Genomic DNA, 14640 nt, shown 5'->3' with positions numbered 1-14640 from the left:
CATTAATTAGAGCCCAATGTCTTAGAAAGATAACTGGTATTCTCTTTTGATAGTGTCTGTCGAAGAGGAATGTTCAATTGCACATATTATCCATGCCCAGCAGTGTGCACAATATATGGGGACCGGCATTATCATTCGTTTGATGGACTGGAATATGACTATATCAGTGATTGCCAAGTGTTTTTGATAAAGGTATGTCACAACTATGTACTTTTGTTTGCACTTGTGTGAAGACTTCATGTAAAAACCAAGTGTGCTGCTACATGATATATCAAAGCCAAAGGTCATTTTAAAAACCTACAAAAGTTATAGCAATTTAAGACATTTCCTTGACTCATTCTTAAGGTTTATTCTTTATAGGTGTTGGGCTAATTCTTAAACTTTCTGTGCTTCAGGTTTGTCATTTGTAAAATGGAGATAATAATTGTACCTGTCTCCTGGGGTGGTTCTTAGGATTAAATAAGATAAATGTATGTAAAGCTCTTAGATAGTGCTGGGTATATAGTAAGTGCTCCATAAATGTCAGCCATCTTTATTTTTATTGGCTTAGTTTGGCGAATGTAAGTATAAGACATCAAACCAGCATTGAACAATATGTATTGTTTATGGTTATAGCAATAAAGAGACGTTATTCTTAATTTTAGACATGTTATCTTGATGCTATCCTGCAGTAAACCCTGGGCTTTGCATATCTGATAAAATTCTTAATCTCATGTTTAATGCGTTTAGGTTTCCTTTATACCTGAATTTTATTTAGAACTCACTGATCCCAGAATTAAATTTCTAAATGTAAAATGTAAGCTTTAGAAAGAAGCTGTATGAGAATAAACAAAATAACATATTTTCTTCCAGCAAGGTAACTTGTGATTATCTTGAATGCATATTTTTCCCCCTGGGTAAGGCTTTTATGTTATTAGAGGTTTGTGTGTGACCCTGTTCTTTCAAGCATATGTCAACAAAGTAGGCACATTTCTATTTTGTATTAGTTCTATTAAATAGAAAACGAACAGTAAAATTGAAAGCGCTCCAAACTTAAACAACTCCTGCTTATGCTTTAAACGATTAAATTTCCCATTTGAGAAATATTCTCAGTCAGCCTCCATTATGAGCAATTCTAAGTTTCTTAAAGAGTAGATCCAAATTTGTCCAAGAAAATTCTAAACTTGAGAAGACTGGGATCATGCCTTACATTTCTTTCTCCCTCCCCAAGTCATTTTACAAAATGCTAGGTAGGCATTTGGTGAACTGTTACTAACTACTTATTTGAGCTGTATACTCTGCCTGGCTTTTTTGTAACCTCTCATTTGTCTTCACAGTAGAGAAATCATAGTGTTTACCCATCTATTTTAAAATAATGATTGTACAGAAAGCATTTGAAGTAGAATATTTGTCTCAACTCTTATTCCTGGTAAAATGAAAGTATGTCCTTATGTTTGATGCTGAATGGCTCTAGCAGCCTTTTCTTTCTTTTCTTTTCTTTTCTTTTCTTTTCTTTTCTTTTCTTTTTCTCTTTTCTTCTTCCCTTTCCTCTCCTCTCCTCTCCTCTCCTCTCCTCTCCTCTCCTCTCCTCTCCTTTTACTGACTCTGCACTATACCAGTACCATTCCATTTTTTTCAGGTAAGAGCCATTAAAGTTTGGCTTTTAGACTTTTAAAACCTGATTTCCTGTCATCACTTTAATTTGCTCTTATATCTTTCTGTTAAAAATCAATACCTCATGTTCAGTTTCAAATTTTAATAAGATATGTCTGTCTCTATATAAGAAGATATGTCATAAGAGACGTGCTTCTAATCTTTTAGTAAGCAATGAAATTTAGGTCCCTAATTTAATATCTGGATCAAGATCTGTCATTAGGGCTCATGTAGTAAGATTAAGATATGAAGAATATTAAAAGTCTAAATTTTCAAGTCCTAGAATTATATGTCTTTTTTTCAACAAAAGCAGTATTTTTTTTACACTAACAATGTTTTTTTTTTTTTAAAGAAAGTGTTTATAAAAAATAGACTTCAGAATGTGACTTTTACTGTATTTAATTTGGTATTTAAAGACAAGAAAAACTGGGTTGCCTGGGTGGCTCAGTCAGTCAAGCATCTGACTCTTGATTTTGGCTCAGGTCATGGTGGTTCATGAGTCTGAGCCCAGCGTCTGGCTCTGCGCTAACAGAGCAGAGCATCCTTGAGATTCTCTCTCTCTCTCTCTCTCTCTCTCTCTGTCTTTCAAATAAACTTAAAAGAAAGCTTTTGATGTTTTTTACTGACTTCCTGTTTAGCAAACTCTGATCGTCTCTAATATTTATTTCCAGATTAGTCCCATAAAAGGAAAACTATTCTAAATCTTTCTTAAAGTTTCAAACTCAGGATATGGGCAGTCAATTTAAAATTCTCTTTAGATGGTAATCATTTGCATGTTTTAACCATCTCTAAGCCAATCACTTTTATTCCCTGAAATGAGGCTTTTAGTGTGGTTTGTCTTGCAAGGGCAGTTTTCATTTATATTGTTTGTATGACACCCATGCTAAGACAAAGGGGTCAGAGGCAGAAAGATAACTTGGACTTTTACTAGTAATTAGTATAATATATCTGGTCTCCATTACGGTGGATATTTTCAACCGCAATCAGTTTTGCATAGTTTCCTAAACATTTATATATTAGGAAAATCAGACATTTTAAAAACATTTAATTTTTTTAAATGTTTATTTATTTTGAGAGACAGAGTGTGAGCAGGGGAGGGGCAGAGAGGGGGAGACACAGAATCCCGAACAGGCTCCAGGCTCTGAGCTAGCTGTCAGCACAGAGCCCAACATGGGGCTCAAACCCATGAACTGTGAGATCATGACCTGAGTTGAAGTCAGATGCTTACCCGATTGAGCCATCCAGGCACCCCAGGAAAATCAGAAACATTGAAAATTAAATTAAACTATATAATACAAATCTAAAGAAAATTCCTCTCCGATTGTGATACATTAATGTTGCCAATGTTAAAATGGAAGTGAAAAGTACATTAATTTTATTTAATTATTAAAGTTATATGAATAAAACTTTTTAGATGGTTCTGGCATATTTTTAATCTATTTCAGTAGGAAGATGAAAATCTCAGAGTTTATCTGATTAATTCTGTGTCTTTTCAAAAAATTACTGCTTAATTAATTTTCTATTTTATCCATGTAAGCTAACTCTTAAATATTACATCCTTGATGGAAATTTCAGGCAAGATGGTTGTGATGTTTTATCCATAAGAAAGATATTCATATTTTTTCTTTTTTAAAATATATTTTTAAAGTTTATTTCTTTATTTTGAGGAGAGAGAGAGAGAGAGAAAGAGAAAGAGAAAGAGAAAGAGAAAGAGACAGAGAGAGAATCCCAAATCCCAAGCAGGCTTCACTCTATCAGTGCAGAGCCCAATGTAGGGTTTGAACTCACAAACTGTGAGATCATGATCTGGGCTGAGATCAAGAGTCAGATGCTTAACCGACAGAGTCACCCAGGTGCCCCGATTGATCTTCATTATTAATCTTAGATATTAAGGTTCAGTATTTACTTTGCATGTAATAGTTTACATACTTAGATAAATCACCCTATATATTAAACCTTTTAAAATATTCCGTAACACTTAATAGCATAAGCTTTCCAGTAATTATTATCTTTTCCCTTCCTTTCCTTTCCTTCCTTCCTTCCTTCCTTCCTTCCTTCCTTTCTTTCTTTCATAATTTAATTTACACTCTATGCCTCTATGCTAGGAGCTGCTGAGGGTACAATTATTATGACATTAACTTTTACCCTCCATTGTTTTATGTTTGGAGAAGTCATTAATAAACAAGAAGCTAGAAGGCTGGGATAAATGAAAACTCTCTTGTGGGAATGTAACTGACTTTGACCGGAGAAACAGCAAGCAGGAAAGTTTCATGGATGGGGGAGGAATTGGTACTGCATTACAACTCATTTCTTTCTCCGTACTTTCAAGTAGATTTCCTCAATAATGAAGCATCTCAGGGTGGTTTTCTCCTCATGGCGTTCTGGTTAGGTGCCTGCTATTTCAGGGAGCCGACGGCAGGGGGTCCTGGTAATCTGTGGCCAGAGCTCCAAGGGAAATACCATCTCAAGGAAATCTCTGAACAAGACTGTACGCCTCACAATGGTGACAACTGATGGATGGTTGTGCCTTACAGGCTGCAGGAATTCATGGATGTTCTGTTGTCATTTATACAACTGGGACAGTGTCAGTGTGACTGCCCGACTCTGCTTTCTCAGCTTGCTTGTGTTACTCTCTTTCTGTATCTTTTATCTTTTCATCACTTCATTGTTTCTGCTTCCTTATATTTTAGGCTTGCTGTCATCTGTTCAGCCTCACTCTACCTTCTATCCTCTTTCTGTCTGTTCACCCTCAAATCTTACTACAAAAAAACTTTAAGAATCCCCACCATTCTCTGGTTCAAGTGTGAGGGCTAAAACAGTCTTTTTTTCATGCTTGCATTAAACCCTGTTGGCCCAAGTTGGTATCATGACTGTACCAGAGCTAGCTTGGTGGCCTCGCTGCCTCCTGTAGAGAGTGGCAAGATCACCCCTTCTGTGTCATTCTGTGAGGGAAACGAGTTCTCAAGGAGAAAAGTCCAAGCCCATCAAATGATCTCAGAAGAAGCTGAAGTTACCAGAAGGTTGCTTTGATGCACTAGAAGATTCTCATTTGACAAAATTTCTGGATGATCTTAATCCTGTTGCCAAAGAAAAAGGTAGACCCAGGGGCCCAGAATCTAACCAATATGGAGATTGGAAGTGAGACGGATGCTGTGTTGATTTTTAAGTCATATTTTGTTTGTTTGTTTATTTATTTATCTTAATAATTTGTTGTCACATTAGCTAACATATAGCTAACATATAGTCTTAGCTTCAGGAGTAGATTCCTGTGGTTCATCACTTAAACACAACACCCAGTGCTCATCCCAACAAGTGCCCTCCTCACTGCCCATCTCCTGTTTTCCCCACCCCCACAATCCCTCACCCCCATCAACCCTCAGTTTGTTCTCTGTATTTAAGAGTTTCTTATGGTTTGTCCTCCTCTCTGTAAATTTTTCCTTCCTTTCCCCTATGGTCTTCTGTTAAGTTTCTCAAATTCCACATATGAGTAAAAACATATAATATCTGTCTTTCTCTCACTGGCTTATTTCACTTAGCATAATACCCTCCAGTTCCATTCACATATTGCAAATAGCAAGAGTTCATTCTTTTTCATCTTTGAGTAGTATTCCATTATATGTATATCACTTCTTTATCCATTCATCACTTGATGGACAGTCAGGCTCTTTCTGTGATTTTACTATTGTTGATAGTACTGTTATAAACATAACGTGCATGTACCCCTATGAATCAGCATTCCTGTATCATTTGGATAAATTCTTAGTAGTGTTATTGCTGGGTTGTAGGGTAATTCTATTTTGAATTTTTTGAGGAATGTGCACACTGTTTTCCAGAGTGTAAACTATATATTATTAACTTCGTAGCATGTTCGATGACAGCTGTCAAATATATAGGTAAAATATGGTCACATGAAAACATTTATGATCTTTATATCTGCCACAAATTAATGAAAAAACCTGAAGACTTCCAAAAGATGATGTAGCAGCAATGGAAATGCATCACTCAAATCTCCTCTCATGGGAGGCAGAGTTGACTGAGAACGCCAGCTGCTACACCATGGGATCCAACACTGTGTTCCTGCTGAAGTCACACTTCCCCTGGGGTGTTCCCAGCCAATGAAGAGCATGGTGGGGTTACAGTAAATGAGTTGCTGGCCCACTCCCATGACGTGTGACATTGGCTCAAGGACTCCCCATTAGTCAGCCCAGAATTTTCTTGGTACCGTGCTGCTGTCTGAGACTCTTCCTACCCATCTTCCTTTCCTTTTCTCTCTCATTCACAGGTGTCAGACTCTGCCTACTTTTCCTCTTTATAATTCAAAATGTCTTCTCAATAAAGCTCTTTCACATTAAAAAACCCCCAAAAGACAGAAAACTCTGTTGGCCCATCGGTGAATGTACTGCTTTGGATCCAATCTACTGTGGGAGAAACAAGAATATTGAGGCTGCTGTATTAGCAGGAACTTTGTATTGGATTGTTTCCCTTAAAGGGGTAGGGGCTAAGACAGGTACTTAGATTGACTGACATGTGGAATAAAATAATATTCTACTTTGAGAGGTGCTGACATTTTGTTTTGGAATCAGTTGGGAGAATATTTTCTATACATGTTTGTAGTACCTTAGAATAAAGGGTTTGAGGAATCCATGTGGCACACGGATGTTGACCTTTTCCCTCTAGCTTTATAATCATTACTTACTATGTTGCTTAGCAACTCTGTTGCATTATCTCCAAATCTAATATTAACTTGAAATACATTAGAAATGAAAATTATAGAAACATGACTCTTAGGAATTGATATTGTTTCAAGTAACTGTCAGCAATAATATGATATTACAAAACAGACCATGCAATATAGAATATCTTGTGGCATTTCTGAATTTAATATAAAGAATAATCTAACATTGAGGGACCTTAATTAATCATAATATAAAGGTAATGGCAATAGAAAGCCTTTCAGCTACCTTTTCACATCCCATAATGTAAATAACTTTTCTCAAGAGGAAGAGCAAAATAAACCCTGAATTACATATTTTTTTCTTTTTTGAAAATCATTCATTAAGGCAGAAAATATGGCATGATTTTTTTGAGTTGTACAATGCCATGATATTTCTAATGACCTTTATTATTCTCCTTTTCAAAATGTAAGCAATGCTTTGCAAAGGGATTATTTAAGAAGCAAAAGCTCTCAGTCCCCATGAAGGAAGGAAGGAAAAATGGGTCACAGAGGGACACATTAATTACTTTGTCAACACCATTCATTGAAAACCTATCCTCCTGGCACTATGCTATAGTAATTACATATAAGACAGAAAGAATTTGGCCAAACCAAAAGAAATATTGAGCTAGCACTCATATTGCTTCATAGTGATATGAAGCACTAAGTGTAGAGAATTTATAAGACCTATATGGTTTCCAGGTATTTGAAGACTTTTTCACTTTGAAAATAAACACTGACCCATATATCTAAAAATGAAAAGAATTCAGGAAATGTGTGTGGGCCTTTGAAAATTGGACACAGAATTCAAAGAGAAATGCCACATTTTTTTTTTCTGGTGAAATTCCCACCTTTTACAAGTTAGTGAGAACACTCTTAGAGCAGTGTGGCTTTTAACTTTTGGAGGGATAAGGACTTTAAACTCTGATGAAAACCATGGACTTTCTTCTTTGAAAAATATAGATAATCAAAAACAACATTTTACAATGAGTTTCTAGGGTCTGTAGAGCTATAGAAGCCCATCCAGGAAGCTGATATCAAACAAGAAACCTTGATTCTAGAGAATGTGTTCTTAGTGGATACAGTTGGAAGTGGCTGAAGGAAGGAGAAGGTGAGATAGGAGGTGAGGAAGTTCAGAATATATAGGTTAAGTACCATTTTCCTAAATGAAAGACTCCCTTACAGCTGACTTTTCTGCCCAGTAATTGCTAGACCATTCCTATCTCTATAAAAGTAGCATTTTAAAACTTAGGATTTTGAACACCGTCTCTGCTCATATTGAGCCAAGTGTCCTTGGACAATCACTTAATCCTTTTTAACTTCACTTTCTAATCTGTAAAGTGGAGATAATTTAAAAATTACCATAAAAATTAAATATCAAAGAAAGAATTAAATATAACATGTGTAATGTTCAAAGGAATCCCTCAAATGGTACACATTATTGTATTTACTAACAGTACCAAAGTTTTACATCTATTTCCATTTTAACCTGTAAGCAAGCAATTATTTAGTCAGAAAACTTTTTAAAATATAACAAAAGATGTTGCCTCAAATGAAAATATTTCTTTTAAGATTTCTCCTGACATGCCTTGGGTATTTATTAAAAGGAAACTGGTTGATGAATTTGAGCTATAATAATAAAATAGAAAAAAAGTTTTGTTAGAACAAAATTTTAACAGAGATATTAGAGATAAATATTTAAAGATTGAACTATCTTGGTTTATTTTTATAAACTTGTTTACATTGTTAAATCAAAATGCTTTTTAAGTAAGCTGTATTTTGATATCAATACAATCCATTGTTAATCTTGGTCTTCTTTAAGATGTTTTTAATAAAAATAACCAAAATTGTATATAGTATATACTTATATTAATGAACTATTTTTAACATTTCAGAGTGCAGATGATTCAGATATATCTGTCATTGCCCAGAACAAGAAATGCTTTGACAACGATATTGTTTGTTCTAAAAGTGTTTTGATTTCAGTTGGGGACACTGAAATTTACCTGAATGACTCTCCTTACAAACAGGTTAGTAAATTATTTCCTTTAGGAACATTTTCACTTGTCCCGAGAATACTGAAAACAAAATAGAAACAATTCAGGGTACTTTTCTCTGAAGTGATTTACTAGATTTCAATTTTCTTTTCTTTGTTGTTTTATGTGGGTTCAGTAAATCATATTTGTCTTTTTCGTTTACACCCCGCTTCTCCATATTCCAATTCTTTCCTTTTTTCTTCATCTTCATGGTGACCATTCTGGCCCCAGCAACCTTCACCAATTTTCTGAATACTTCAACATCCTCCACAATAGGCTCTGGGGTTCCTGTCTTAGTTTCTCTCTTATCCTGACACACTGCAGCCAGAAGTGGCTTCTTTCTAAAATGGGAATCTAATCTGTCACTCTAGTGCCTCAAAACTTTCAAATGACTTCCCAATTCCCTTATACGATCTCACCAATCTGACCATGGTCAGTCACCTCTCCTGCCTCACGTCTCCTCGCTTTCTGCTTAGAGCTCATATTCCAGAAGTTGGAGCTCTTATTAGTTCTTTAAATGATCTATTCTTTCTCTCACGTCTGGTTCTTCATGAATATCATTGCTCCTACCTTTTCTTTAACTTATTCTCCTGTGGTAGGTCTCATCCTAACTTCCTCAGGGAGTTCTTTTTTATACCTTCAAACACTTTGTTGGGACACATATCACACTTTAGTGAAATTCTTTGTGTGGTTGTCTGTCTTTTCCATTTGTCTATGAGTTCCATGACAAGTGGGGCCACTGTTTCCCTTATTTATTCCTGTATTCTTAGAACCTGCCCAATTTGAAAGAATGAATACATTTCATTCATTCATTCACTCATTCACTTATTCATAATATCAACTATATACCCAAGTCTGTATTAATTATTGGAACTAGAACAGTAAAAAGGGCTTGCCTTTAAAGAATTATACTCAAGCAAGGCAGACATTCAAGTAAACGAGAATGTGCAGTGTAAGGTGCAAGAGTGTATACAGACCAGTATGGGAATCCCTGAGAAGAAGTCAGCCTTGGATGTTTAGGGTAGTTGTTAAGAGTGTGGGCTTTGGAGTCAGTCAGTACTGACTTAGAATCCCTGTTTTTTCCCTTGCTAGCTGTGTCACTTTTACTTAATTGTGCCAAGTTTACTTAACTGTGCCAAGTTTACATAATTTCTTCAAGCTGCAGCTTTTGCAATTGTAAATTTGGGATGATTAGAGAATCTACTTCTTATGTTCATATAACGATTAAATGATATAATGGATTTCAATAAATGGCTTTCCTCTTCTCTTTCACCCTCCTTATTTTTGAGGGCTCAGAAGATATGCTCTGGATTAAATGATTTGAACTGAGTCTTAAAGAATGAGTAGATATTGGGGCGCCTGGGTGGCTTAGTCGGTTAAACGTCCGACTTTCGCTTGGGTCATGATCTCGCGGTTCGTGGGTTCGAGCCCCGCGTCGGGCTCTGTGCTGACTGTCAGCTCAGAGCCTGGAGCCTGTTTCAGTCTGTGACTCCCTCTCTCTCTGACCCTTCCCTGCTCATGCTGTCTCTCTCTCTCTCCTAGAAATAAATAAAAAACATTAAAAAAATTAAAAAAAAAAAAAAGAATGAGTAGATATTAGGCAGGTGAAGAGGGAGAATAGAAAGGCAGCCAATACAGAAGAATTGTCATGTTGGAAGGAACAGAGATGAAAGATGCAATGGTTTGTTGGAGAACTGTGAGTGGTTTAGTTTGGTTGAAGTATACAGGGATATGGAGGGACAGTGCGGCAAAGAGATTCAGGGAGGAGTCTCCAGGCTCACTTTAAAGCAGGGGACATGGGATCAAGGGCAGTAGACAGGAGGCTGGTTCCAGACCACAGAGACTCTTGAATGGTGTAAGGTATTTGAACTTATTTTATAAGTAAGAAATTTTGGCATTGAGAAAGGACATGATTTGACATATGACTTTTTTTTTTTTTTTAAGTTTATTTATTTTGATAGGGACAGAGAGTGAGAGCAGAGGAGGAGGAGGAGAATGAGGATGAGGAGGAGGGAGAGAGGGAGGGAAAGAGAGAGAGAGAGAGGGAGAGAGAGGGAGAGAGAGGGAGAGAGAGAGAATCCCATGCAGGCTCTGCGCTGTCAGCACAGCCCAATGAGGGGCTTAAACTCAAGAACCATGAAATCATGACCTGAGCTGAAACCAAGAGTCAGATGCTTAACTGACTGAGCCACCCAGGCACTCCTAAGATATGGCTTTTAAAAAGTGGCCTCTCTTTGAGATTTTAAAAGCAGAGTTTCTCAAAGTTTGGTCTGTAGATATGCATTAAAATCACCTGGAATATCTATTATAAAAGCTGGTTCCTGGACCCCACCTTAGTAATGGCTGAGGTTGAGAATGAAAATCAATATTTTTAATGGTACCCCCAATTCTTCTTCACACTAAAGTTTGAGGATGAGTGCCTTAGATCATAGCTTATATTTCAGTCAGAAATGTTGAAACTAATCAGGCAGAACTAATCAAGCTTTTGGCAAAACAGTCTCTACATATGTTGTTATCTTTTGGATGTAATTACTGCAGTTTGGTATAGCTATCAGCTGGATATTCATTTATAGGTAAAGTTTCTAAGAACAAAAATATGTTTGTTTTAAAAGAAAAAACTGAAGAGAAAATAGTAAATGTTCTTGTAGGGACAGTGTGACACATTTTTGAATTACAGTTCAGTATAACTTTCAACTTCCACTGCTCACCTGTATGAGGTGTCAACAAACCTCCATATCAGGTGTGAAGTATGAAGTGAGATAAAGAAAGTCATAAAAATGGTCCCCCCACTAACATTTTTTTCTTGAACATTAGAAGTAAAAATTAGTACCATTATTTTATGCCAGATGGATTGCTCATCTAGGGGGAGGAAAAAACTGCTGTTGTTTCAATAAACACCCAATTTTGCTTTGTCAAATATGTAAGATATAACTGTTTTATGAATTTATTGAAGCTGCCCTTTAAGTGTTTTAATTCTCCACATTTATAGCTTATCTTTATAACATTACTAGAATTTGTTGAAAATGATCTCATTCTCATCTAAAGTGGAAGTCTCTATTTTGGGTATTTCATAACACCCTCATCCTTCTAACGAGAAACATCTTTGCTTCCTTATCTGAACAGAAAGGAGTACAGTATCTCCCTTGAAACAAAGAAAACTGTTTTTCTTGTGCTAAAGAACCCTGTTTAGTAAAAAAATTTTTTAGCTCTACAGGCAAATAGAAAAGTTACCTTTTACACCAGGAAAACTGATGCAAAACCAACATCAAGGAGGTCTAATAAGCTGCCTTATCCAAAAATTATTTTTATGTTCTAAAAATTTGTCAACCATTTCGAAGGAACTTTATTAGGAAAACACACAAAAAAGTATTTCATGGATTGGAAAGAACTATTAGCCACAAATATTGCACTTACTTGCTTTCATCGCTTCTACCAGGCTGGAAGATAGGACCTGTGAACAGGTTGGTGCAAGAAGGTTTTAAAAATATATAAACCACACATTGATCCAGAAGCTAGGATATTGCCATGAGCTTGACAAAGTACATCTTCCAAGGAGCTAACATTCAGGTGGGGGAGAAGACAGATCATAAAGCCAAGGACAAATCATATAATAGAAGGGTACTGAAAAGTGTGATCACAATGACAAACATAAGTTCAATGGCAGAGAGTGACAGGGGCAGGACAGCTACACATATTATAGGCCTCCTGAGAAATGAAAATGTGATGCCTCTTGTTCAAAGCAGGAATTTTCTCGCCTCCCTTTGTTTTGCTGTCTCTCTTGAACTGTCATAGTGTTTTTTTCTTTATTTTTAAGGCCTTGGTCACTCAGAGACAAGGGTACTCCCAGGTAGAGTGCAGACCCTCACAGGCACCCAGGGCCCCCTGCCTCAGAACTCTAACTTGGCACCTGGGAGTAGAAGGAAGTGAGGTTAGGTAGAGTCCATTAACCATATACATGAGTAACAATATATACTGTTGTATATAATATACTGAGTACTTGTAAGTTTGGCCTTGGTCTAGAAGACTGAAAACTCTTTATAGACATGACAAAGTTTAATTAATTTGCCCTAAGGAATGTTTCCAAAATGTCCTCTATAGTACAGTATTTCCAAACTATGCATTTGTTATCATTTGGGGGAGAAAAATAATCCAAGGATTCCATATCCCCTTCATAATTTTTATTTGGCTTCTGGATAAATTTGCTTTACTTACTTTGATTTAACCATGTATTATTAAAGTTATTATATGAGTTAATTGGAATGTCGGATTTAATGTAATCTTTTATAGGGTATAGCCCCTGCTCCTAAGGAACGTTGCATATTTACACTTTAAGCTAAAGATAGTCTAAATTTTCCCAGTGGGTTCCATCTCTAGTTTCTCTCTGATGTTATTATTTATAGTGCACAAATTATTTTCTTTTAATAGAAACATGGTCTATCACTTTCCTATTCCAGAAACTTATTGAATGCATTTTGCATGAAGAATAGCAACCCTTGACTGTACAGATAACTTGGCTGCAAAAGGGTTTCAGACTATGCTTGTTATGGAAAACATGCTCTAGCCTTTTGGTGCTCTCCTTAGTCCTGAACAAATCTTGAACTTTCTTGCCCCAAGTTTCTATTCAAGTGATTGACTTCTTGGATAGAGATATGTATGACTTCTTGGATATCCATTCATATCCCTTTCCTTGAAGGAGGCTTTCCAAGTCCCCTTAATGGAAATTCACGCCCCCTTCTCTCTCTCTATAGATACAGATATAAATAGAAATGGATAGATAGATATAGATGGATCTATCTATTGATATATACCTCTATCTATAGATATATCTATTTATATATAAATCTATCTGTACATATATACTTATATAGAGAGAGAATGAGTATACACACACACTTTGTGTTTTTTTTTTGAATTATGCAGTCAACCTCATACATTTTTAGTACTCAATCATATTTATTCATTGTTAGCATAGAATTTCTGAGTCAGAAGATATATCCCCTTAATGTACTCTATATCTGTGCCTTTGTTTATACTCTCTTCTATCACAGAAATACCTTCTCCCCTTTGCTCGTTTATCCATATTAAGCCGATCTATCATTTTGTGTCTCATTACCAAATTATGTATTTCCTGTTTTATGCATTTGTTTTGTTTTTTACTACAGAATTCAGAAAAGAAAGGGCCAAGCAAAAATACTAGTAACTAGACACTTATTGATGGATATTAAATAATGTTTATATTTTGGTTAGAGAACAAGGAATTCATTTTTTTCCTTTCCCTTTTTTAAAGAAACGATCAGGTTTTTTTCTGGAAGATAACCCTACATACCAGCTTTGGAAGGCAGGGTACTACATAGTAGTATACTTTCCAGAGAATGATATCACTATTCTTTGGGATAAAAAGACAACCATTCATATCAAAGTTGGACCCCAGTGGAAGGTAGGTCAACCTATTTGGTAGGTCAGTCTTACAAAATGAGATGTAAGAAATGAAATTACATATACCTTTCAATGTTTTAAGAAAATAAAATAGTTGATATTTTCTTTAGGAAGTAAGTTATATTTTCAGAATTACTAACTCGTAACCCAGTGAAGAAAAACGTTACCAATTGTAGTACAGTGTTGTGTGCAGTTCTTTTTAACTTTAACCTTAGAGTAACAATTTTCCAAAGTTACTTAGGTCAGCTTCTTTCTTCTCATCTCTTTCAGAGTGATTATATGATATATTTGTAATATAGTTCGATTCATTTTATTACATTCTGGATTCCATATTTTCTCCACATTCTGGGTTTTTTTAAGTTTACATACAGAACATTTATTTGAAAAAATACTATGGTTTAGAGTTCTATGGATTTTAACAAATGCATGGAGTTGTGTATCTATCACCAGAGTTCTGTATAGAACAGACCTGTCAACTCCCAAATTTCTTCCATTATTTGCCCCATTATTGCCAAGTCCTACTAATCTATTTTTCATGTCTACAGTTTTGGCTTTATGCAGCCTGTTGTGTCTGGCTTCTTTGACTTGGCAAAACATGTTTAAAATACATCTATACTGTTAAAGGAATTAATAGTTTGTTCCTTTATACTGTTGAGTAGTATTCCATTGCATGGATGTACTAGCTTACTTTATTCATTCATGGTTGAAGATCCAATCTGGACTGTTTAGAATTTTTGGCAATTTATATTTTAAATTGTTTTAAATATTGTTTTCTGTTAAATGTTTTATAAATATTATTAAATATGTTTACGATTTTAAATA

General features: G+C 35.5%; 1 protein-coding gene across 1 annotated transcript in view; it reads left to right on the top strand.

The window, feature by feature from the left end:
• The window catches only part of OTOGL (otogelin like), a 142010-nt gene that overhangs the window by 66221 nt on the left and 61149 nt on the right, over positions 1–14640 (top strand). The window contains 3 exon segments of the mRNA XM_077770188.1: positions 54–192; positions 8242–8376; positions 13670–13819. Of these exon segments, the coding sequence (XP_077626314.1) occupies positions 54–192; positions 8242–8376; positions 13670–13819 (424 nt within the window).

Source organism: Crocuta crocuta, unplaced genomic scaffold, assembly GCF_008692635.1.
Source record: "Crocuta crocuta isolate KB4526 unplaced genomic scaffold, BGI_CrCroc_1.0 scaffold317, whole genome shotgun sequence".
NCBI classification, from domain to species: domain Eukaryota; kingdom Metazoa; phylum Chordata; class Mammalia; order Carnivora; family Hyaenidae; genus Crocuta; species Crocuta crocuta.
Note: the sequence above shows the minus strand (reverse complement) of the source record. Positions and strands in the feature narration are given on the sequence as shown.